This window comes from Lynx rufus, unplaced genomic scaffold (assembly GCF_022079265.1).
Source record: "Lynx rufus isolate CCGP_SWC_20201006 ecotype Redwood Valley unplaced genomic scaffold, mLynRuf1.p SCAF_5, whole genome shotgun sequence".
Classification (NCBI taxonomy): Eukaryota; Metazoa; Chordata; class Mammalia; order Carnivora; family Felidae; genus Lynx; species Lynx rufus.
Window position 1 is genome coordinate 75654226 of NW_025814867.1, and position 26993 is coordinate 75681218.

Here is a 26993-nt window from a genome sequence, read left to right on the forward strand (position 1 = left end):
CCCCTTCCCCACTCGCACTCATGCTCTCTCTCTCAAAACAAATACATAAACATTAAAAAAAAAAAAAGACTGTAAGTAAAGTGCCTAACACCAGTGTAGGGCACATGACACAAACTCAATAAATAGTCATCCTGGTTAGACCTTTATTGGAAACTTAGAGGGGGGCAGTCAGAAATAAAAGGCTGGGCCCTGGCTCCAGCCCTCTGTATCCCACCTGCTACTTTCACCAACCCCCATCTCTACCATACCACATCCAAGATGGAACCCACACCTTAGCTACACCATGGGAGCAGCAAGTAACTTCTCTGATATGGCCTCAGGATCCCCATTAGGTTCCCAACCACCTTTCTTACATCTGTCCAAGGCTTGTGTGTCTCTCTCCATCCACAGTGAACTGATGGGCCAGATATTTAACTAACATTTATTGATTGCTAACTACTATATGCCACACACTGGGCAGAGTTGGGGAGTGTGGTGGGGAGAAGGACAAGATGTGCTTCCCGCTTTCCAGGAGGTTATAGAGCAGGAGAGGAGATGCCTGCTCTATCTCTCCTGCCTCTATCATATCCACTTCCTAGAAGCCAAACCTACTTTTAAGTCAACCTATATATTTAGGTCCAGTTTTTTAGCCAACCTTGATAAAAGCAAGGTGCACAATTGTCATCAGCTGTCTTTCATTAAGGTTTAAAGTTAACCCTCATTTCCTAGACCCAAGGTCTGGTAGCCCAGCCTACCTGTGGAACTAAGGTGTACTTGAAAGACCTTCACTCTTAGCCATTCCAGGAGCCCAGTGCCCCACAGGTGTGTCTATAGACACAGTAATACTTTGGTCCTACATGGCATCATGACCCAATCCTCTGGCCAAGTTTCTAAAACAGGGAAGAAATGCCTTACAGAGCTAGTGGGGCTGAAGCACTGCAGATATTTCAAACCTTAGACAGAAAATATCTCTCTCCTGTGCTTTCCTGCTTTGGGCCCCTTGGTCATTCCTGTCTTCCTCAGCACTTTCTATTTAGGGCTGTCATGATCTTCCATCTAAACAAAGTTTCTTTTGTACTCTAGGTCTGATCCTTTCCCCTTTCTGCAAGAAAAAAAAATTTCCAAGTCTTTCTGGAAATGTAACTAAGATACTTAATATAACAATGCTCCAATTTATTCATTCGGTCCAATTGTGTTTTCTATAGAGATGTCACATAAGACATAATATTGATACATGCCATTAATATTGATGTTATCGGAGATTACTAGTTTATGATAATGTATAACACTACTGACAACACAAAGACATTAAAAAGGGTTATGCTACCTTAATTTTATAACTTCTATTATCATGAAATCAATGCACAAAGTAAAAAATGTATAGAAAACTTGGTTTAGGTAAAATGAATCAGAAAGGCAGAGAGATTGAAAGGAGGAAATCTGGTTAGGGGCTGTTGGAAAAATATAGACCACAGATGATGAGGGCATGAACAGAGCTTTATAATTTGATGCTTGCAGTTACCTCTAATGAATACATAACCAAATCACTATATATTGTCACCTTTCCAAATCTGCAAATTCCCTGGCCTTAAACGAATTTAATTCTTACTTCCCCAGCCCACACCCTCTCATTAAGGCAAGTTATTTTGTTATTGATCTCAGCACAGACCTGTCAAACAGGCGCTTTGCCCTTAGTCTTGGCTTACCTTCCCCCCTGCCTGGAGCCCGGAAGGCATACCTGCACGAGGGCAAAACAGGACACTCTGCTGTGACCTCTCTGGCCACAGCCTCTCACCAGGGAGTGGTCACCTGCCATACACATTATTCAAAACCAGGAACCAAGGTGTGGTCTGAGCTCCTTTAAGCTCAAGGGTTTGGGGGCTCCTGGTGAGTCCCCAGAGAAGAGTCCAGAAGAAGAGAATGGAAGGGGGGTGGCCTGCTGGGGGGGGATTCCTCCTCTACCTCACTGTCAACCTTCTGCTTCCAGGTAAGATGGGGCAACAAGAGAAGACCAGAGTGGTTCTGAAGGACATCTAGAAACTTCTCTGCAGCACTTGGAGGACATTCAGAATTAACATGTTAAATATTTCTTCCCTAATATCTGTGTCTTGAGTGTGTGTATTTGTGTGTGTGTGTGTGTGTGTGTGTGTGTGTGTGTGTGTTTGGGTATATCAGATAGGAAGACATTTTGCTGATCAGTATACACTGACTTCTCTATTCCTGTCTGCATAGGGATCTGCCAAACTGTCCCACTTCACCACCTTCCAATTACACCTTTTCACCCACTTCCGATGCCCCTCCCCCTACACCCTCATCCCACTCTTCCTGTCTTCTTCCCTTGACATAGTATCTGTGAGAAGGGTAGCCACTGATTTTAAACATGTCATCAAGGAGTAGGTAAAACACTGAGGGAAGGTAGGAATCAATCTGAGGTAGGAGTAGATAATTTGCTTCCATGAGGGAATATTTGTTCCTAGCCTGGATATATACCTTAAATATTATGAAAAGAGATGGAGTTATAGAGGAGCAAGCAGAGCAAAAGATCACACAAAGCTGGAAATGGGGCTAAGATTCTGCTCAGGTACTACCAAGATGGCTCCCTGGTCATGGCCAAAACACAACACCTACACAGGCCTCACTATACTATTGGCATATGGTACAAGCTCAGTGATATTGCCTAGTTATCCCAATGCTGGAAATAAAACCCAAGATATCTGAGGTCACTAAATCTGAGAAGGAAAAATAAATGCATAGCACCAAGGTACATACCCATTCAGAATACCTACTACATGTTATCCATATCTACCTAGGAAGTACATTTGTTTACTTCCCTTATTTTTTTTTTTTACAAATCAGTTCTTGTCTTCAGTAAACAGAAGTCCCTGAGAATGAGGAAAATACATTATAGCAGATTTCTAAGTGACCCAGATGACAAGTGTTAGGACAGTGCTGAGAGGTGCTACTAGGTAGACCCAAGAAGCCTGTGACATACATTTGAGGACTTGTTGAAGTGAGACCAAGTTTGCATATAGATTTGGGCAGATTTTGCATGAGGATGAAACAATAGGAATGAGAATAGAGCCCTGACTCAGCTTACCACACCAACTTCCACCATTTGCCTACTTGACCAGCCCATCCTCTCTGGCCTGGCAGGAAGGGCTTTGGTCTTGGGAAAACTTGGCCCAGGGAGGAGGGCTCACCATTCGTCCCAGTATGTCACCTGTTTTCTCTCTGCAGAGAGACTTCAGCCCTGGCAATAGAGGCTCTCTCTTATAGGGTCTCTGCTCACTACAGGAAAAGGTGACACTTTCACCATCAATTGCTCAGGCTTTGACCAGCATGGCGTGGATCCTGCTGCCTTCCAAGCAGTGTTTGACAGAAAGGCCTTCCGTCCAGTCGTCAACGACAGCATCCCCACTCGTGTCAACATCTCCTTCACCCTGTCTGCCATCCTGGAAGTGGTGAGACATGGTCCCCACTTTCCATAGATTCTAATAAGGAACAAGGATTCTCTGCCCTGTCAACCCAACATTGTACTTGCCCAGTGGTGAACATTCAGTCCTCTGAATGGATTCTGTACAAATTAGAGGATTTTCCTATGGGATGGGGAGACATAAAGAATAATGCTACAGTAATATTTTTTCAGGATTTGTTCTTGAGCCCTGTCCTTTCTAGAATGCTCCAGAAAAAAAGAGCGGTCTGTCAATTAAAACTGAATTGTCCCTAGCTATGAGGGGAGACAAGTAAGGAAAAGACAGTCCAGCATCTAGAACTATGCCTGGCCCAATAAATTATTAAATATACGAATATGAGGTGGGCATAGGTCAAGTCTTTTTGTACTAACAACCCTGGATGGGAATTTCTTTACCAGAATGCACAGCTCCAGCTTCTGACGTCATTCCTGTGGATGAATTTGGTAAGGCAGCCTCAACTATCTCCCTCCCAGTTCCATTTATAAGTGTAAATTTGAGGAGTGACTCAAAGGTTTCCTAGTCCAAACCTCTACTCAATGTATAAATCTTTCTGTGACCAAATAACTCCATCTAGAACTGGACTGGCCTTGGGGACACAAATCTCTCTGGGTAGCTTATGAAGGTGGAAATGGTGACGCAAGAAAATGGCCAAATGGTTACAGGCCAATATATTGGTGTGCTCCTGGGACCAAGGAATTTTATACTATATTTAAGTGGAAAAAAGGCCACTAAAGGGGACTTTACCAGTGACACTTGGCTATATGAAGAGGGGGGATACAGGCTGTGGTCATTAGGGACACAAGTGGGAGAAAGAGGATCAGAGCTCAAGGAAGAACAGGAGGGGCAGGAGAGGCTGATTGCATAAGCTCTGCCATTGCTCACCTGTTTCCTGGCTCACTGCCCTGGCTACAGATGTGGGACAATGCCTTCATCAGCTGGAACCCAGAAGAGTGTGCCAGCATCAATAAACTCACTGTATCAGCTGAAAACCTGTGGCTCCCAGACATCTTCATTGTGGAATCGTGCGTATCTGGGCTGGGGAAAGCCAGTAGGAAGCCCATCTGCAAAAAACAGCCTAGGGCTAGTGCAAGGCACAGGGACATCAAAAGAGTCAGACAGGGCACCGTGTCAATTAATTGACTCCCACAAAACACTATGAGGAGTACGAGAGACAAGATAGAATGACGGTAGAGAAAGAACCCAACTGGCATAGGAGAGGAAGACTTGGGAAGGGAAACAAAACTAATGAAGGCACCACAGCACCCTCTCCCTCCCTCTCACAAGCAGCATGGATGTGGATCGAGCACCTCCAGGTCTCACTGTATTCGTCAGCAGTGAAGGTCAAATGACCTATGACCGGCCAGTGCGGGTGACCAGCATCTGCAATCTAGACATCTTCTACTTCCCTTTCGACCAACAGAACTGCACCTTCACCTTCAGCTCCTTCCTCTATACAGGTGAGCAAGACATGTGTTGGTAGTTATTCAAGATTTGGGGAAGATATTTAAGTGGTATAGGTATGATTAGAGAAGGTTTTAGATCAGTGTTTCTCAACTGTGGCCACCCACTAAACCTTTTTAAAAATACCAATGACTATGCATCACTCCAGAGATTCCAATTTAATTGTTCCAGGTGGGGCGCAGGTACTGTTAGTTCTTATATGTCATCAGCTGATGTTAATGTGCAGACAGGATTAAGAATTACTGCTTTAGGGGTGCCTGGTGGTTCAGTCAGCTAAGTGTCTGACTTTGGCTCAAGTCATGACCTCATGGTTCATGAGTTCAAGCCCCATATCGGGCTCTGTGTTGACAACCTGCTTCAGATTCTGTGTCTCCCTCTCTCTGTCCCTCCCCCGCTCGACTCTGTGTCTCTCTTAAAAACAAATAAACATTCAAAAAATTAAAAAAAAAAGAATTACTGCTTTAATTCCTCAATGAAGTTTATAAAAAAGAACTACAAGGGTGCCTCGCTGGCTGAGTCAGAAGAGCATGCAAGTCTTGATCTCCAAATTGTGAGTTCAAGCCCCACGTTGGGTATAGAGATTACTAAAAAATAATAATAATAAACTTAAGAGGTGCCTGGGTAGCTCGGTTAAGCATCCAAATTCAGCTCAGTTCATGATCTCATGGTTCATGGGTTCAAGCCCTGCGTCAGGCTCTGTGCTGACAGCTTGGAGGCTGGAGCCTGCTCAGGATTCTGTGTCTCCCTCTCTCTCTGCCCCTCCCCCGCACACACTCTGCCTCTCTCCCTGTCTCTCAAAATAAATAAACATTAAAAACTAAAAATAAAAAAAAAAAGAATTACTGCTTGATATCTTGGATGGCCCTTGTGCCAAATGAGGTTCATCTGACCCTGAGCTACTGCACCTCCACAATTTTTAGCTGAAACTTTTTATTTTTTTATTTTTTAAAAATGTTTATTTCTTTACTTTCAGTGAGAGAGAGAGCAAGAGCACACACAAGTGGGGGAAGCGCAGAGAGAGGGAGAGAGAGTCTTAAGCAGGCTCCACACTGTCAGTGCAGAGCCTGACGAGGGGGAGATCATGACCTGAGCCGAAATCAAGGGTCAGACCCTAACCAACTGAGCCACCCAGGCACCCGTAGCTAAAACCTTTTAATTTTGATAGCTAACACACTTTACCAGTAAACACATTGAATGCCACCAGGTGTCATGTGGCAGATTTAGATAAATTAATCATTATAATGGGCATGCATGTAATTATAAAAAGGTTGAGCTGTTCATGTTTAATTCCACCAAAACAACATCATAAAACTGGGGAATGGAGAAGGAAAATAGGAATGATTGCAGAAGTTCTTGACTCATGTTTGAGTCATATCCAACATTCCCATAACAACTTTGACTCATTCTTGTTTTCAACCAAAAAGAAAAAAAAAAAAATCAATGCTGCAGCCTGCACACCCATGAACTGTGGTCCTGTAATCCATTTTTGAGAAAACTTGGATGCCTTACCTTAAAGGAACAGAGAGGAAAATTTGTTGAAGAAGCTCAACAGGGGAGGAATTGAGTCTGGGGGCAGGAAGCTGGGAGAACTTCTGGACCAAACTGCCTTTGGCCTGCCTTGCAGTGGACAGCATGCTACTGGGCATGGACAAGGAAGTGTGGGAGATAACAGATACATCTCGCAACCTCATCCAGACCCAGGGAGAGTGGGAGCTCCTGGGCATCAACAAAGCCACCCCAAAGATGTTGGTGGGCAGCAACCTATATGACCAGATCATGTTCTATGTAAGTCCAGGGGCCCCTGTTTGACTTCTGATCCCAGTTGCTCTTTGATTTTCCTCTTAATCTAAGGCACTTTAGAATGTAAAAAAGAATTTCTGGGGGGTTAAGCACCTATTCCCCACTCCACCCTCTATCCTAACTGCCCTGAAGAATGATCCCCAGGGCCCCCCCCCACCCCCGCCTCTTCCCATCACCTCTTTCCCCTCCCCACCCTGCAGAGAGGAGGCTGGGCTTGGCTGTAACAAGCTCTACTGCTCAGAATGGAGCAGCCACCTCTGTGATGGTCCAAAGGGCCCTACTTGTCCCTAGATGTCTACAATTGTTGTGTTCCCAGCAGGTTGGACATATTTACAAGTGAAAATTAGACAACAAAGTGGGTACTTCTGTAGAGGACACAATTAAATGCATGTGGTACCTAAAGTGATCCTCCCACAGCCAGCCTCAACACATCAGCAACGATTAGATAGTCAAATATACAAGTCGAGCTCTCTGACATCAGTTTATTTGCCACATTCTCCACAAATCCTCCCCGCAGGTGGCCATCAGGCGCAGGCCCAGCCTCTACATCATAAACCTTCTGGTGCCCAGTGGCTTTCTGGTTGCCATTGATGCCCTCAGCTTCTACCTGCCGGCAGAAAGTGAGACTCGTGCCCCATTCAAGATAACACTTCTGCTGGGCTACAACGTCTTCCTGCTCATGATGAATGACTTACTCCCTGCAACTGGCACCCCTCTCATCAGTATGGTCCCTCCCACTTTCCAGGGAAGCAAAGGCAGCAGGGCACAGGGAGGGAAACAGGAGAACCGCTGCCTCTCCACTTAAGGAGGGAAGGGGTTCTGAGGAAAGATTGGATTTGGAGAGTATTAAGACAAGTGTAGAAAAGAATCTGCCCTAGTTTACTTAGAATTTGCTTTGTCCTAAGGTGTCTACTTTGCCCTGTGTCTGTCCCTGATGGTGATCAGCCTGCTAGAAACCATCTTCATCATCCACCTGTCGCACATGGCTACCACACAGCCCCCACCTATGCCTTGGTGGCTCCACTCTCTGCTCCTCAACTGTGCAAGCCCAAGGAAGTGCTGCACCACTGCACCTGGGAAGGGAAATAAGGGCTTCGGCCTCACCCTCACCCACCTGCACGGTAAGGGGAGTCAGCACCGCCTACACTTTCTCTTCCCACACCTCCACTCTTTTACTCTTTCTTTCCTCCCTGTCTCCCTTGCTCCCCAGGTGAATTCCATGGCCCATGGCTGGGTCTCTGTCTCTCTGTAGGTATGAAGAAGCCTGTGGAGTTAGTGGAGAAGGTGCCAGGTGCCAGAGGGACAGGGTTAAATGGGTGTCCTGGGTCAACAAGGGCTCAACAGGAAGATGAGGCTCAGAAGCAGCACTTGGTCGACCTGTGGGTGCAGTTCAGCCACATGATGGACACCCTGCTCTTCCGCCTCTACCTGCTCTTCACGGCCACCTCCATCATCACAGTCATCGTCCTCTGGAACACCTAGGCAGGCATGCATTTCCACTTGTCCCTGCAAACCACAGCCTGGGGTTTCTCTTGGTCTTAGAGCCAGCCAGTCCTGGGCCCCATTCCTGATCTTAGCCACTTAACCCCAGTGACTACCATGTCCCCATCTATACTCCCCAAACTCCAACACAACTGTACCAAGCAGGTTCAGAATAGCCCCAAACAATTTCCTGATTTCTCATATGTCATTCCTACACACTTTAAGAGTTCCTTAGCCACACATAACTTCTGACTCTCTTATCAATGGAGCTGAGGGTCAGCAGAGTCTCTCTTTGATTGATTGTCCCCCAAACATAACTTTTCAGGAAGCACTGGCTCCTCAGTACATTTGTAATAGGTCCACAAACACTGGGACGTAGAGTCCTCTTGCAGAGGACTTGATAGTTCACTTAAACAGCTGTAATCTGATTTGATTTGAAGACACTCTCAGAATTTTAAAAGAAAGAAAAGGTCAAGTCTCATTTGTAAAAAGTTACTATAAAATATTTACAACAGGAAAATGTTTCTTGTATCAACTACTTTCACTTCACTTGCCTTCTCTCTCATTCCTGAAATTGCTCTTTGAAATAAATTATATATTGTGTCCTTTTTCCCCCCATGAATTCACAAAATCAGAGAGGGCCTTCTGAAAATACATGTTTGGAGGAGGGCTGGGAAGACTAAGGGTTCAGGTTAGGAGCGCCTGGGTAGCTAGTTGGTTAAGTGTCTGACTCTTCATTTTTGCTCAGGTCATGAACTCACAGTTCGTGGAATAGAGCTGTGGGGTATGGAGACTGATTAAAGTTTCCTTCTGCCTCTCTCTCTCTCTCTCAAAACAAAACAAAACAAAACAAAACAGAACAAAAAAACCCCAAGGGGGTGGTTCAATTATCCTATAGCCACATAATTAGTTGCTTTGTAGCCATTTAAAGTAAGAAGGTAGATCTATGCTCATACCATAGAAACAGGACCATGATATATAAAGTGGGAAAAACAAGTTATTACACATAATTTCTGTTAAAAAAAAAAAAAAAAAAAAGGAGGGCTAGAGAGAAGGGCAGAGAAAAAGGTATGGATGGCTAGAGACCAAAACATCATAAGCAAACTTTGTCTTGGATTAGGGAATTAGAAGTGTTTACTATTTTTTTTATATCTTCATTTGTGTTTCCTTTTAAGTTTATTTATTTTGAAAGAGAGAGTGTGTGCATGCACTCACATGAACGAGTGGAGGAGGGGAAATGATGGGGGGGGGGAGAGAGAATCCCAAACAGGCTCCACGCTGTCAGTGCGAAGTCCAATGTGGGGCTCAAACTCACGAACTGAGAGATCATGGCCTGAGCCAAAGTCAGACGCTTAACTGACTGAGTTACCCAGGTACCCTTTCATCTGTGTTTTCTTAATTGTTTTCAATGAGCACATATTATTTCTACTATCCAAAAAAGCCCCAATTTTTAAAAAAAAAAAATTAATGTTTACTTATTTTTTTTTAATTTTTTTTAACGTTTATTTATTTTGAGACAGAGAGAGACAGAGCATGAACGGGGGAGGGGCAGAGAGAGAGGGAGACACAGAACCGGAAGCAGGCTCCAGGCTCTGAGCCATCAGCCCAGAGCCCGACGCAGGGCTCGAACCCACGGAACCTGATATCGTGACCCGAGCTGAAGTCGGACGCTTAACGACTGAGCCACCCAGGCGCCCCTGTTTTCTTATTTTTAAGAGAGACAGAGACAGAGCATGAGCGTGGGGGGGGGGGGGGGGCGGGGAGAAAGAGAGGGACACAGAATCCGAAGCAGGCTCCAGACTCTGAGCTGTCGGTGCAGAGCCGGACACGGGGCTTAAACCCACTAACTGTGAGATCATGACCTGACCTGAAGTCAGACACTTAGCCGACTGAGACACCAGGGACTCCAAGCCCCTATTTTCTTAAGTGCCCCTTACTAATAGTACTTCACACCTTCATAGGCAGATATGATCCTGGGGAAGATTCTAACAGCTGGCCCTGAGGAGAGACAGAAATTGAAGATGGAGGCAAAAGAATACCAAAGACATATTTCTGAATTATATTCCAATTAGGTGAAGACATTTCAGAGATTTATTTACATTTCTGCCTCCCCTAAGAGAATGTGTCTTCGTGAAAGTCAGGTACAGTGTCTCATTCATTTTTTTAACTCAGTATCAGGCATTATGCCTGACATATCACAGGTGCTTAACATAGACTTGCTGAATGATTAAACGTATGAGTGAATGCCAGCCAACCAAGAATTAGTATTTTACTACCTCTAGGTGTAATCTCTTTATCCCATCCTGGTATATTTTATTTTTCCATATCTAACGTGGGAAATAAGCTACCCATTGTTAGGCATCAGCTATCTTTGGGTTCTTAGAGACATTAATTAGAGGCACCGGCAGAGACATTTCTGGTGGCAGATTCTCTTGTGCTTCCTTCTTTCCATTACTTCGAACATATTTCTCACTCAGAAACTGTCCTTGACTTTTGTCAATAATGTAAAATGGAGAGTGTCTGCCACATCTTTGAGGAATTTCCAATTTCTTAAGATGACTTTTGCATCATTTCTTTTTCCTTTCCCATATCCACATTGTATTTCTTTAGATGTCATTTTGCAATGTTCTTCCACCTCACAGAAATGTGACTTTGGTTTTCAGTGCCAAGACCATTATGATTGACAATATCCTTTGCAAAAGAACATCCTGTTTGTATGTTAGAGTTGAGGCGAGGCCTGTGGTCTAAAACACGACCTAAAAATGAAGCAAAATATTTTAAGCCAGTACTAGCCTACACATGTCATCAGGAACGTTAGGAGTATTTCACAATTTCAGACGGGGTGCTTCTGGTTTCTGACATCCTTTCTCCCACTTAAGATATATACAAACAGCAGCCTTTGTGATAATACCTTTATTTCATTTTCCTCCAGTTTCTATTGTAAACCTCTGTTAAGAGTATGCATTGGATGGGGCGCCTGAGGGGCTTAGTTGGTTGAGCTTCCGACTTTGGCTCAGGTCATGATCTCGCCGTCCGTGAGTTTGAGCCCCGCGTCGGGCTCTGTGCTGACAGCTCAGAGCCTGGAGCCTGTTTCAGATTCTGTGTCTCCCTCTCTCTCTGACCCTGCCCCGTTCATGCTCTGTCTCTCTCTGTCTCAAAAATAAATAAACGTTAAAAAAAAAAAAGAGTATGCATTGGAAATGTATGAACGGTATGTAAAAAACAGACCATTGGCCCTAGATTACTACTCACCTCCAATGTTTGATTATGCTTCTAACTTCTCAGATTGTCATTTCTACTAGCTTCCCACTCTCTCCTTTCATTAGCAGTATTCTAGGGGTATCCTCACAAACTTCTCACATCTCAGTGTTTATCTTCTTCTTTCTTTTTTTTTTTTAATGTTTATTTATTTTTGAGAGACAGAGAGAGCCAGAGCTCAAGCAAGGGAGGGGCAGAGAGAGAGGGAGACACAGAATCCGAAGCAGGTTCCGGGCTCCGAGCTGTCAGCCCAGAGCCTGACGCGGGGCTGGAACCCACGGACCTTGAGATGGTGACCTGAGCCGAAGTCGAATGCTCAACTGCCTGAGCTACCCAGGTGCCCCTTATTTGTTTTTTAACTCAAGCATAGCTGACACACACGGTCACACCAGTTTCAGGTGTGCCACATAGTGATTTGACACCTCTACACATTATGCTACGCTCACCACTAGTGTAGCTACCATCTGGAACCAGACAACACTGTTGAAATACTGTATTCCCTACGCTGTGCCTTTCATCCCTGTGACTTAGTCATTCCACCCTGAAGGCTGTGCCTGCCACTCCCCATCACCCATTTTGCCCATTCCCCCATGCCTACCCCCTTTGGCAACCAGCAGTTTGTTCCCTGTATTTATGTGAATATCTTCTTCTCATTGTTCGTTGGCTGTTTGTGTTTCCTCTTCTATAAAGTGTCAATTTATGTCTTTAGTCGATTTTTCTGATAGGGTTTTTTTTGTCACTGTTATGCATTTATAGGTATGTTTTGTATATTTTCTACTATTTTTTTTCAGTTATATATGTGTTGCAAAGATATTTTCCCAGTTTATGATTTGACTTTTCACATTTAGTGCCCTTTATTGAAAATAAGTTTGGGGCGCCTGGGTGGCTCATCGATTAAGCGTCCTACTTCGGCTCAGGTCATGATCTCGCGGTCCGTGAGTTCGAGCCCCGCGTCGGGCTCTGTGCTGACAGCTCAGAGCCTGGAGCCTATTTCAGATTCTGTGTCTCCCTCTCTCTGACCCTCTCCGATTCATGCTCTGTCTCTCTCTGTCTCAAAAATAAATAAACGTTAAAAAAAAAAAAGAAAAGAAGTTTAAGATTTTTTAAATTGCTGAATTTATCACTTTTCCTTTGTGTTTGTGATTTTAGGGTCTTATTTTAAGAAATCCTTCCTTATCCAAAGTTTTAAATCCTTCAAAATGCAGAGAAACTGGATTGCTCATATGTTGTGGGCAGGAATGTAAAATGGTTCTGCCACTCTGAAAATGAGTATTGCAATTTCTTTAAAAACTATACATGCAAATACCTTACAGTCTAGCAGTTGTACTTCTGAGTATTTATTCCACAAGACTTATGTTCACACAAAAACCTGTAGACAAATGTTTATAACAGCTTTATATGTAATAGACAAATAATTGTAAACAATTCTGTGAAGAAATAGGTATTTGGTCTCTGGTCCCAGTTCCTGACCCAGAGTTTATAAATCCCTTGCAATTTCCTAAATAACAGGAGCATCTCTCTAATAAGGTGACTCTTGGTGGCCTCCTGGGTAGCTTCAGGATGGGGACTGGTCATCAGGAAGACCCAGCCATGATTAGAAGCTTGGAACTCTCAGCCCCAATTCCCATCCTTTAGGGAGGGGAAAGGGACTGAAGATTGAGTTAAATTGATCATGCCTACATGATGAAGCCTCCCTAAAAAATCCTTAAACTATGGGGTTTGGAGAGCTTCCAGATTGGTGACACATCTACATGCTGGAATTCTACAGGGACAGAATCTCCTGCCCTTACAACCCTTCCAGATCTCACCCTGTGTACCTTTTCCTTTGGCTGTTCATCTGTATCCTTTATTGCATCCTTTTCAGGCTGTAAAGAGAAGTAAATGTTTCCATGAGTTCTGTGAGCTGTTATAGCAAATTATTGAATCTGAGGAGGGGGCTATGGGAATCCCCAATTTATTGTCGGTCAGAAGTACAGGAGGCCCTGACTTGCGATTGGCACCTGAAGTGGGGGTCAGTCTTGTGGGAATGAGCCCTCAATCCAAGGGGTGTGCACTAACTCTGGGCAGTTAACGTCAGAATTACTCGGTGTGAGGAAAAAGCCGACAATTTGGTGTCAGAAGTGTTATGAGTAAAGTAGAAATAAGTGTTTTCCCTTAAAACTCAAAGTCCTTCAACAAGTGAGTGGTTGAACAAACTGTGGGACATTCCTACCATAGAATACCAGTGGGAAGTAAAGAGGAGTGCATAATGATACCCATCACAATCTGGGTGGATCTCCAGAGAATTACATTGAGTGAAAAAAAGCCAGTCCCAAAATATTTATACTGTGTGATTTTATTTCTATAAAATTCTTGAAATGACAAGATTATAGAAATGAAGAACAAATTCATGGTTGCCAGTTAGCGGGGTAGGGGGACATAGGGAGGGAGGAAGGTGGTTGTGGCTATAAAAGGACAACATAAGGGGAAGCCTGGGTGGCCAGTCGGTTAAGTGTCTGACTCTTGATTTCAGCTCAAGTCATGATCTTACAATTCGTGAGATTGAGCCCCACATCGTGGGGTTCAGCCCTGACAGAATGGAGCCTGCTTGGGATCCTCTCTCTCTGCCTCTCTCTCTCTCAAAATAAATAAATAAATCTTAAAAAAAAAAAAAAAGGACAACATAAGGATCCTGGTGTCAAAGTTCCATATCTTGACTATATTGATATCAGTATCCTGTTTGTAGTATGGTAACACAGCCCAGCCCAAAGGTTTTCAGTGAAGTGAGTGTGAATCAGAACCATCTGGGGAGCTTTTAAATATACACATTCTCTGGGGCACCTGGGTGGCTCAGGTGATTAAGCTTCAACCTCCACTCAGTTCATGATCTCATGGTTTGTGGGTTTGAGGCCCGCATGGGGCTCTCTGCTGAACAGCTCAGCGCCTGGAGCCTGCTTTGGATTCTGTCTCTCCCTTTCTCTCTGCCCCTCCCCCACTTGTGCGCGCACACGCTCTCGCTCTCTCTCTCTCTCAAAAATAAATAAACATTAAAAAAATTTTATAAATATACACATACCTTCCGTAGGGGTGGATGGGTGGGAGTGCAGATATTTTCAAAAAATTCATCAGATGATTTTTTACTCACACATTCCTACATGGCCCCAGAGCTGTAGGCCTTTAGAGACATTAGGGTAAGGAAGCACAAGTAGGAGAGGTCTGTTTTAGGAGAATGGCAAAATGGAGGATTAGACTGGGGGTAAAACAGGTAGAGGAAACCTTCTGAAGAAGCTGCCCCAATAGTGCAAACAAGGGATGATGCAGATCATACTAGCTGTGCTGGCCATGGGGACAGACATCTGTCAGCCCGGATTCTGTCCCAGAGAAAGAAACTTACTCTCTCCATATTTTTAGCTCAATATTGACAATAATCCCAAATGTCCACAAGTGGATAAAGAATACATTTCCAAGTATGCAACAAAATAATTACATGTTCTTGCCCCCCAAGATTAGCAGGTGTCTCTACCACACCCCTTCTATGTAGTCTGTGCAATTTCTCTGAGGCACAAGTTAGTTCCAGGAGGACCTGATGAGACCTTTATCCATGGCCTTACCTGCCCGATCTCCCAAGTCCCCCATTTTTTCTGAAGGGTACTTGGAACTCAGATTTCAAACTCATCCTGCGAAACATGTGCTTTTCCCCTGGTTTAGGCCTTACTTCCCCTTGCGTGGGGCCCGGAAGGCATACTTACACAGGGGCAAAGCAGGACACTCTGCTGTGACCTCTCTGGCCACAGCCTCTCACCAGGGAGTGGTCACCTGTCATGCACACTATTCAAAACCAGGAACCAAGGTGTGGTCTGAGCTCCTTTAAGCTCAAGGGTTTGGGGGCTCCTGGTGAGTCCCCAGAAAAGAGTCCAGAAGAGGAGGATGGAAGGGGGGTGGCCTTCTGGGGGGTCATTCCTCCTCTGCCTCACTGTCAACCTTCTGCTTCCAGGTAAGATGGGGCAAGAACAGAACAAGATGGGAATGCTGTTCTGGGCAAAATCCAGAAATCCTCTCATTCTCCAGAACTAGGAGCATCTAAAATAACTGGGTTAAACATTTCCTTTCTCTGTAATATCTATGTTTTGACTTCCTTGGAAACAGATGAAAAACCCATTTCACTGATCAGTACACACAACCCCCCTTTCATTTGCCTGCCTAGGCATCTACTAAACTGTTTGTCCTTCCATTTACCACCTCTCCAATCCCACCCCTTTATAGTGTCCAACTTTTCCTTTCTACCAAGATATAGTAACTATGAACAGGGTGATCTGGGTCCTGTTGGCAATAACATAGCTCCTTTCCCATCTCACTCAGGAAGATATTGCAGAGGAGGTGATGTGGAGGGGAAAGGGAAATGTTTTCTTCCTCTGGGATAAGTTTCTCCTTAGTTTGTCAATGTACCTTATGAGTCAGCTGATGTGGGGAGGTAATGGATGAGGTACGAGAAAGAACTTGCTGGGCCGCAGTTACAGAAATAACCACAGTCATCTGGGGCTGGGATGTGGGTGAAGGGGGCCAACGGGCTTTTACATTTCATTGTACATCTCCACCAAGCACACGGTAGATGATCAATGAAATAGTCTCAAAATGGTGATAACGAAAATGGCTCCCACAAATCTTTGAGGAAGTCACTGAATTTGAGAAGGGCACAGAGCACAGCACATAGTAGGTAGTTGATAAATTCACATTAGTGCAACATTAAGTTCCCACATATTTTACATCACACTTACGATGTACTCATGATTTACTTCTTTCTAAACTTTTCCTTCTAGGACATGGGGAAATGTAAAAGTGGGAAGAGGAAATTAAGAAACAAAATTTTAGGGAAATTTTGTTCAGTGACTATAAGAATGAATCATAACAGAGCTAGAAAGAAAAATGTATGGTCAGACAAAAGCCAAAACTTCAGGGTTGGGACTACAGAAGAAATAGGACTCCCCCCCCCCCCAGAGGCTGTTTGCATATGAATTTGAATAGGCTTTATATGGGAGCAAAGCACAGGAAGAAAGGGCTGAGCCCAGGTTCAGCTTACCACATCAACTTCCACCATTTGCCTACCAGACCAGCCCATCCTCTCCAGCCTGGCAGGAAGGAGTTGGCCTTCAGAAGTCTTGGCCCAGAAGGAGGGGCTCATGTGCCTCAACCCATGTCCACATTTTCTTTCTCTGCAGAGGTTCTCAGGCCTCAACCCTGGTACTCCTCTCGCTTAGGAAACATGAAAGCCCTATTCCCACCTCACGGGGCCTCTGCTCTCTACAGGAAGGTCAAACACTTTCACCATCAATTGCTCAGGCTTTGACCAACATGGGGTGGACCCTGCTGTCTTCCAGACTATATTTAACCAGAAGGACTTCCGTCCAGTCATCAACTACAGCATCCCCACTCAGGTCAACATCTCCTTCACTTTGTCTGCCATCCTGGATGTGGTGAGTTCTACATTCTTTCCATAGGCTGCCAGTAGGGAACAAGGAGTCTTCACCCTGATAACCCAACCTTGCACTGGTCTAGTGGCAAGCAATCAGTCCTCAAATGCCCTACAGGTTAGATGTCCATCCTATGGGCTGGAGAGACACGAAGGAGAACACTACCATGATGTTTCTAAAGGGAACATTTGTCCTGAGTTCTGCCCCTGTAGGCAGATAAAAAAAACATATTTCCAGTGGGTCCCATGCTGGTTTTTTCCCCTACGTTTGCCATACAACCTACATTTTTTGGACCTACCTTTCTTTTGAGACCAGTGACTGAAAGCTGACACACAGGACCACGTAGGAAACAAAGACAGGAAATAGACTGGGACCTGATCTCAAGGCATTAATCATCCTAAATGGGGACTTTTTTTGTCAGGATGCACAACTTCAGCTGCTGACATCATTTCTGTGGTTAAAGATGGTATGTAGGTCCAGTTTTGTTTTCTTTCCTTTTTTTTCTGGTGTTGTTTGCAAAAAGCACATTTGTTGACATTGGCAGTGCCAGAGAAAATAGACAAATCCAACCAAAATAGGGCCCATACTGATGACAAATGGCTTTTTGAGCTGCCAAAGAACTTTGAAAGACATCAATGGAAAATATAGGAAGAAGGGGGGGGTACAGTTGGGAACCCCTAACTAAGCTCCAGGGCCCAAAGGTATCCAGCACCCAGCTTAAGATTTCTCTTGAATGTGGGGAGGGGGGGCAGGGGGGAGGGGGGCGGTGCGCTTGGGTGGTTCAGTCGGTTAAGCATCTGCCTTAGGCTCAAGTCATGATCTCACAGTTTGGTTCATGAGCTCGAGCCCCACTCCAGGCTCCGTCCTCTCTCTCCCTCTGTCTCTGCACCTAGTGGGATTCTCTCTCTCCACCCGCCCCCCGCCCCTCGCTCTCTCACACTCTCTCTCAAAAATAAATTACAAAAAAAAAAAAAAAGATTTCCCTTGAGTGGGAAGTGTAAGGCCAATAAGACTTTGTTAGCTAGAGAAGGGGGAACTTATCGCCAGGAAGAGAAGAGGAATCAGAGTTTAAAAGGAATGAAGTTTTCTAAAAAAGCTACATGCATAACAATGTGCAAAGTATGAGTTTATCTGTGTAAATAAAAATGAATGCTGGAATATGTATTAATTTATTTTCTGGAAAGATACCAAGAAGCTGTTAAAAAGGAGATTGAGATGGGGCTATGAACTGAGTTGGAGTGAATTGAGAAAGGAGAAGCTTGTTTTTTATATTATACTTTCTGGAATGGTTAAAGTTTTATCCTATGCCTGTAGTACATACATTTAGGAAAAAATACATACATATGAATATATATATATATATATATATATATATGTGTGTGTGTGTGTGTATATATATATATATATATATATATATATATATATATGTAAGGGAACAGAAGGGTAGATGCTAACATAAACTAGCTCCAGGTATCAGCCATAACCAACCTTCTGTGCTCTGTGCTCTAGATCTGGACTAACCCATTCATCAGCTGGGATCCAGAAAAATGTGGTGCTATCAGTAAACTCACTGTGACAACTGAGAACCTGTGGCTCCCAGACATCTTCATCGTGGAATCGTGGGTACCAGGACTAAGGAATACTGGAGTGGAGATCCTTTTGCAAGGAGCAGGCCAGGGCAGTGTAGGGCAAACCCATTCAGTTGGGGCCACCAAAACTTATTTCAGAGAGGAGCACAATCACGGCTCACCAACTTCTCCCACAGAAATGAAAAAGTGGTGGGCAGGAAAGATGGTGGAGTGGCCACAATGAGCAACATTGGGAAGCCCCACCTTAAGAAAGACACTTAAGCTGGGGCACTTGGGTGGCTCAATCTGTTAAGCATTCCACTCTTGATTTCAGCTCAGGTAATGATCCCGGGGTCATGGGATCGAGCCCTACATTGGGCTCCATGCTGAGCATGGAACCTACTTTAAAAAAAGAGAGAAACTTAAGCTGATGTGAAACCCAGAGCACCTGCCTCTCTCCCCTTCTGCCATTTAGCATGGATGTGGATCAGACCCCAGAAGGCCTCTCTGCATATGTGACTAATGACGGTCACATTGTGTATAACAAACCAATGCGGGTGACCAGCATCTGTAGCCTGGACATCTTCTACTTCCCCTTTGACCAGCAGAACTGCACACTCACCTTTAGCTCTTTCCTCTACACAGGTGAGTTGCAGTGGGGGTTCTGGGATGGGGTAAAATGAGATCAACCAATGGGACAACAAAACAGCACACACAGGCAAATTTATTCTTTCTAATGCCTAAAAAGGAGAGTGTGGGGGTGGTGGGGTGGGGGAGTTGAACTTAGGAGGAGATAAGACTTTTGAGAAAGCCCAAAATTGAAAAGAGGCAACTGAGGAGCAAGGAAGCTGTGTTATGGGGCAACCAGAAAGAGGTCGCTAAAGCAGTTTGCTAGTTCACCTTTCTGAGCCCTGCACAGAGCAGGTGCTAAACAGAGTGTTGAATGAATGTTTGTCTCCCCTGCAGTGGAAAACATGTTGCTGGGCATGGAAAAGGAGGTGTGGGAGATAGCAGACACGTCACGTGACATCATCCGCACACAAGGGGAATGGGAGCTCCTGGGCATCAACAAGGCCACCCCAAAGATGTCTGTGGGCTCCAGTCTTTTTGACCAGATCATGTTCTATGTAAGCCCAGAGACTGTGAGATGTGTCTGTCCCCCTTACCTCCCTCATCAGACCTTCCTAAGTCACAGAGCTTCTCACTTCTTGTCCTGTGACCAGAAAACCACTGGGTGCCACAACCCTTAGTCCTTCCTCTCTCCCAAGTCCCCAAAATCAACCCCCCTTTCTGAGCCTGCTAGCACTGGCACAGGTTTTCTTTTGTGAAAGCTGCTTCTTCATCCAGCCCCAGAAAGAGCCCCTGTTGGGTTGAGAACATCAAGGGAGGAAGGGGCTGGAATCATCCCTATTTCCCCTCAGTCCTAGCTTCACCTGGTTCTCTGCTCTCTCCTCCCCCCCCCCCCCAAGGTGGCCATCAGGCGCAGGCCCAGCCTCTACATCATTAACCTTCTGGTACCCAGCAGCTTTCTGATTTCCATTGATGCCCTCAGCTTCTACCTGCCAGCAGAAAGCGAGAATCGTGCCCCATTCAAGATAACACTTTTGCTGGGCTACAACGTCTTCCTGCTCATGATGAATAAACTACTTCCTGCTAGTGGCACCCCACTCATCAGTATGCCCACCTCCTCACTGTTGGAAAGTAGGGGACAGGGAAAGGAGGCAGGGTAGACAGGTGCACTGGTTCGACCTGCCAAGGCAGCTAAGACAGAAAGGAAAAAGCAGTCATCTCAGAAAGGGCTTTCTGTGTGAGACACAGAAAAGGGGGGATTGGTGGTTCTTCTGGGCCTCAATCACACATGTTCCTTACCCCTATCCCAGGTGTCTACTTTGCCCTTTGTCTGTCCCTGATGGTGGTCAGCCTGCTGGAGACCATCTTCATCACCTACCTGCTGCACATGGCCACCACCCAGCCCCCACCCATGCCTCCGTGGCTCTACTCTCTGCTCTTCCTTTGCACCAGCCCAGGGAAGTGCTGCCCTGTTGCACTCTGGAATGAGAATACAGGTCCAGGCCTCATGTCCACTCACCTGCCTGGTGAGGAAAGTCTGCACTGCCCCTATTCTCTACACTGGGTGTAGAGTCCCCAGTCTCCCACTTCCCCAAACCTGTCTCCTTCCCACTTCATAGCTGAGTCTCTGTCTTCTCCACAGGACTGAAGGAGCCAGGACAGTTGGTAGGGAAGGAGCTGGGATCCAGAGAGGCAGAGCTGAATGGGGGCTCAGGATTGACAAGCACCCAGCTAGCTGACCTGTGGGTGCAGTTCAGCCACATGATGGACACCTTCCTCTTCCGCCTCTATCTGATCTTCTTGGCCTCCTCCATTATCACGGTCATCGTTCTATGGAACACCTAGGAGCTGAATTCTAATGGTGCAAGAGAAACCCAGTGTTCAAGTTCTCTCAGCGTCAACTGACCATCCCAGACCCCATTCCTCTGCTCTGATTTGCATACACAGTCCCAAATATGCCAGAATCCCTGCTCCGGGGCTTAAATAGAACCTCTGCAGACTCTCTTAGAAATAGGACTATATTTCTAAAACATAATGAATTCAGAATATACATGTTTATGTTAGAAATATGATTTTCACTGGAAAAGGAATACTTTATAATAACTCATCGACTGGTATAGAGGAAAGGGGTTAAAATTCTTTTTAAATATAGGCTAACATAGTTACTTATTCTTTTAATAAATATTTATTGAGCACCTACCATGTGCTAGGCACTGTTTTGAGTGCTGAGGATACAGCAGTGAGCCAAACTGACAAAAATCTCTGTGTTCACAGAGCTTACATTGAGGGTAGGTGGAGACTGACAATAAAGGAGATAAATATGTGAAACATGGAGTATGTGCTAAGTGCCAAGGGGGAAAATCAAATTAGGGAAGGAAGAATGGGAAATGGGGGAGGAGACTGAAAGTTTAGGTGGGTGGCCAGGGGAGGCTTCATGATAACTTCCTGCCTGGCTGGCTCCTATGCTGTTATTCCACAAAAGAACCAGGTGGGGCACAGGTGGTGCTATAAACAAATGTCCCTTGACAAATGGAGACTTGAGGATGACTCAAACAGAGCTCTGTCCTCCAAGGGCTTATGGCCCAGCTGGAGAAATAAAATGTATATGTGAAATAATTTCAATTAAATATAGAATGTGTTTTTGAAAGTTTTGGTGAGTGCTATTAAAAAGAAAATGCTGTAGGGGAGCCTGGGTGGCTCAGCCAGTTAAGCATCTGACTCTTGGTATCAACTCAAAAGTCATGACCTTGCAGTTCATGAGATCAAGCCCCACATCAGGCTCTGAGCTGACAGTGCAGAGTCTGCTTGGGATTCTCTCTCTCTCCCTCTCTCTGCCCCTCCCCTGCTTGCACACACGCTCTCTTTCTCTCTCAAAATAAATAAATAAATGAGATAAAGATTAAAAAAAAGAAATAAAGGAACTGCTGTACAGTTCAGAGGAGAAAAGTTTCTTCTAGCTGGAGCAATGGTTCTCGATCCTGTCTGCGCATTGGAGTCATCTGAAGAGACTTTTTTTTTTAATTTTTTTTTAACGTTTATTTATTTTTTGAGACAGAGAGAGACACAGCATGAACGGGGGAGGGGCAGAGAGAGAGGGAGACACAGAATCGGAAGCAAGCTCCAGGCTCCGAGCCATCAGCCCAGAGCCTGACGCAGGGCTCGAACTCGCGGACCGCGAGATCGTGACCTGAGCTGAAGTCGGACGTTTAACTGACTGAGCCACCCAGGCGCCCCTGAAGAGACTTTTAAATAATCCTAGCCCCCAGGGCTTATCCCAGACCAATGAAATCAGAACCTTTGGTGTGGACCCTGGATTTGGTATACTTGGAAGCTGCCCGTGAGATTCTAATGTGCAGCCAGCGTTGAAACCACTGAGCTAGTGGAGGAGGCAGTGTTGACTTGGACTCTGAAGGATGACTAATATATGAACAGATGGAGGACTTGCTGGGTCTAATTACAATGCACCTCTGGAGTTACATTTGGGCAGAATCAAAGCAGGTTGGGCCTCAGGGGCCCAGGTGTTTGTGCAGCAGTAGTTGAACGGTGGGATCCAGGCAGAATCACGACACACTCATTCTCATGGTACTCAGAAGGCTCAAGTGTCCAGAACAAACTCATAAAATCGTCTACCAGAAATAGCCCCACATTAGAATGCAAAATAGTTCAGGCATTTCAGAAAACAATTCAGCAGCTCCTCCAAGTATTGAACATAGAATTACCCTATAACCCAGCAATTCCACTCCTAGATACATGCCCAAGAGAAATGAAAACATATGTCCACACAAAAACTTGGATACAATGTTCATAGCAACATTATTCAAAATGGTTAAAACAACCCAAATGTCTATTAACCAACGAATAGATAAGTAAATTTCGTATATCCACACAATGGAATACTATTGTTATTTGGTTATAAAAAGGAATGAAACACTCAGACATGCTACAGCATGGATAAACCTTGAAAACATTATGCTAAGTAAGAGAAAAGTCAGTCACAAAAGACCACATATTATATAATCCCACTTAAGTGAAATGTCCAGAATATGCTAATCTATAGAGACAGGAAGTAGATTAGTGGTTGCCTAGGACTTGGTGGAGAAAGGGGCAGGTGAACAAAGAATGACACTAATGGGTACAGTATTTCTTTGGGGGATGATAAAAATGTCCTAAGAGTAGACTGGTGATGACTGCCTAACTCCATAAATATACTAAAAAACCACTGAACTGTACACTTTAAATAGGTGAATTTGATGGTATGTAAATTATATCTCAATAAAATTGCTAAACAAAAAGTAACCCCACCACAAAATTATCTGTGCCCATCACTTCTCTCCTGCTTACTCTCTCATTCCCCTGCTCCCTGCTGTCATCTCCCTGACTCTCTGACTCCTGACTCCATATATTCAGTTTTCATCAATGTCTGTCCCTGATCCTCCTCCACCATCATATGACTCACCAGGGGCCCACGGACTGCAGCTCCCCACTCACCTGTCAGCTCTGCATGCTTCCTTGAGTTGGAAATCACCCACAACTTCAAGTCAGACACAGTTTCCACCATCTCTAACGATATGAAACATTTACCAGTCAGATAAACTCAGAGATCCTTGATAGGAGATGGGAAATGAGACATTATACCTAAGATAAATAGTTCTCAGAACCTCAGACTATTACCCATGGAGGATTCTTGCAATGAAGAATATAGCAGCCCTGCTTCACTCTCTGCAATTAAAGATGAAAACACAAGGCTGGGGTAGCTGATAACCCCTGTTGGTCACCTGGCAGGTGGAGCTCCTGTACATGGGGCATGCTATCAGGCTCAAATGAGAGCTTCTACCTCTATGGACCATCTAGTCATCTGGTGCCCAGAAGAGTAACATGGAATGAATGGAGTAAAGCGTTCATTCATTCATTCATTTATTTATTCAATCTTTACTAAGTGCTTATTTATGTAATAGATACTTTAAGTTCTGGGGATAAACAAGTAAAACAGACAAGAGGAGGCTAATCTTCTAAAGTAACAAACTGATGATTTCATATACTGATAATTGCTCTGAAGAAAATAAAGAGTGTAACAGGACAGAGAGTGACACACATATTAACAGGATGTTCCAGGAAGGCCTCTCTGAGAAAGTGACATCTGTGTTAGCTGAGAAATAGATGATCATATAATGATGAGATGTGTCCTGGGATTCATACTGATCTAGTCCTAAGGGGAGGTTGGGATGAAACATGACAGGCACGGCATTTATAGAAGTAAATCTGGGTAGCCAGGATCTTTGGATGAGCAAGGTGAGAAATTGGAAAGAGAGTCCCATATTGATTATTTTGATGCTATTGTGTAATGTTTAGGAATTGTAAGGGTAAACATTTACAATCCACTCAAAGGGTTTAGAACAGAATTTTTCAAATGGTTTTGATCACAGAAACTATTTCACTCACCCATGCATACTGCCTTCCTCAAAAAAAAGGGGGTGATAATATAGAATTAAAAAAGAACAAAATTAAAAGCTGCATTAAAGTTATTGCTAGAATTACTTACTATATATGTACTATGAGTTTACCCATTTAATTATAAAACAATGCCCTGTAAACTTTAAAATAGGTTTTACAACATTTGTCTTGATACTATATTACAAGTTATTTAACAAACTACTAGTCTCTGAAAGAAGATCACCAATGCAATGTCACTACAAAGGCAGATTTGTATATGTCCATAGATACCTGAAACACAAAGTGAAATGACTTAATGCAAATGCATCACAACACCCTGAAAGGGGTAATGGAACAAACCAAGTGATGTTGAATAGACGAGGAAACAAAGCTAGCAGTTTATTAAAGAGCATGAATAGCAACTCGACCACCTCAGATCAATGCTGCTGATGTACTGATAACAAAAAGCCCTGCATCTTGAAAGAACTCCAACAGTCTGCATGTTTGCCTTCAGGAGGGAGCTTTGCCATCCTGCAGCGTGCAGGATCTCAGTAGAATGACAAATCTGAATCTTGAAGATATCGAGCAATGTGAGATTTTTAGATTACAAATGTCTAATTTTTCTCAATCCTGAATTAGCAGATCCTTGGAGAAGGGCAAAGCTGAAAGGAAGACGCAAAGAAAAGAATTGGTGTCTGCCGGCCCTTTGGGAGGTCTATACCGCCCTCTAGTGGGGACCCTACCCAGACCTTGTCTGAGATCGTTGGTAACCTTAGGTATGCAAAAGAACATAACATGCAGAATGTATCCATATTTTCCCCGACTAAAATTTGGACAAACGTGTAAGATGAGTTGTAAAATCATTTATGTTGAACAGACGTATAAAAACCTATAAATAAAATTACATTCATAGACTTAATGAATTGCCTTTATTAAAAAAGTTACATGAAAAGAAATATGAAATCTGCAAAAAAACAAAACAAAGCAAAAATAACAAAGAATGCATATCAACACGCACCTGTGGTTTTCATCATTGACCTACTGTTGAAGTTGACAAGTAGATGAACTATTATTCCACTTGCCTTTGTTGAGCAAGCACTCTGCTTGTTTGAGTATTAATGAGTCTGAAGTAAAATAGAGACATGGTGGCTTGTACAGTTTTCATGGAAGGGGGGGTGATAATATAGAATTATCTATAATTTCCCTTATGTTCATCTGTTTTGCATCTTAAATCCCACATATGAGTAAAGATACATATTTGTCTTTGTCTAATTTTGCTTTGCATAATACACTCTAGTTCCATCCACGTTGTTGCAAATGGCAAGATTTCATTCTTTTTGATTGCCAAGTAATACTCCATTGTGTATATATACCACATCTTCTTTATCCATTCATCCATCGATGGACATTTGGGCTCTTTCCATACTTTGGCTATTGTTGATAGGGCTGCTATAAACATTGGGGTGCGTGTGCCCCTTCAAAACAACACACCTGCATCCTTTGGCTAAATACCTAGTAGTACAATCGCTGGGTCATTGGATAGTTCTATTTTAAATTTTTTGAGGAACCTTCAGATTGTTTTCCAGAATGGCCGCACCAGTTTGCATTCCCACCAGCAGTGCGAAAGTGTTCCTCTTTCTCTGCATCCTCGCCAACATCAGTTGTTGCCTGAGTTGTTAATGTTAGCCATTCTGACGGGCATAAGGTGGTATCTCATTGTGGTTTTGATTTGTATTTCCCTGATGATGAGTGATGTTGAGCATTTTTTCATGTTCTGTTAGCCATCTCTGTCTTCTTTGGAAAAGTGTCTATTCATGTCTTTTAAGCATCCTACTCTTGATTTCAGTTCAGGTCATGATCTCACGGTTCGTAAGATCAAATCCTGTGTCGGTCTCCGCACTGACTTTTTGCCTGCTTGGGATTCTCTCCCTCTCCCTTTCTCTCTGTCCCTCCCCTCCTCACACTCAGTCTCTCTCTGTCTCTCTCTCAAAATAAATAAAAAAAAAATTTTTTTAAAGTCTTTAAAAAATGATAGCCATCACTTACTGAGTGCTTTCTATATGCCAAGTCTACACATCCATCATCTTGTTTTATCCTCACAACACTTCTATGAGGTAGGTGTTAACATTATTCCCAGTTTTCAGATAAGGACCCCAAGGTAGAAGGAAGTTAGGATCCTTCCCCAGGGTCACACAGCTAGTAAATGATAGAACCATTTTGAACCCAATTATGTATAACTCTTAATCCTATGTTTTAACACATGTAGGTCATTGCCAAGGAATGCAGAAATAATAATTCTTGAATATGAAAAATTAAGCATTAGACTCTGAATCCAGAATGATCTGTACCAAAGGATTTATCCCACCTCACTCTATTTGATAACTCAGCCTCTGGGTGTCAGTCTTCACTGTAGCCACCATTGGCCTTTGGGCTTTCCACAGCTGTTACGATTCCCTGGCCTCTTACTGGGACCCTTAGAAACTGGCTTGTTCACACACACACACACACACACACACACACACACA

At 44.0% G+C, this 26993-nt stretch overlaps 2 protein-coding genes across 2 annotated transcripts; both read left to right on the forward strand.

Annotated features, from left to right (window-relative positions):
- The first annotated feature begins 1899 nt into the window (after positions 1–1899).
- On the forward strand, positions 1900–8195 carry LOC124526944 (5-hydroxytryptamine receptor 3C-like). The gene is made up of 9 exons (XM_047100156.1): positions 1900–1966; positions 3274–3440; positions 3851–3895; positions 4365–4474; positions 4740–4909; positions 6538–6698; positions 7231–7435; positions 7619–7834; positions 7966–8195. Exons 1-9 carry the CDS (start codon positions 1900–1902, stop codon positions 8193–8195), a joined length of 1371 nt encoding a protein of 456 aa, XP_046956112.1.
- A 7164-nt stretch (positions 8196–15359) lies between these two features.
- Positions 15360–20883, forward strand: LOC124526945 (5-hydroxytryptamine receptor 3C-like). The gene is made up of 9 exons (XM_047100157.1): positions 15360–15426; positions 16737–16903; positions 17322–17366; positions 18410–18519; positions 18944–19113; positions 19435–19595; positions 19938–20142; positions 20349–20564; positions 20681–20883. Exons 1-9 carry the CDS (start codon positions 15360–15362, stop codon positions 20881–20883), a joined length of 1344 nt encoding a protein of 447 aa, XP_046956113.1.
- Positions 20884–26993: the final 6110 nt, after the last annotated feature.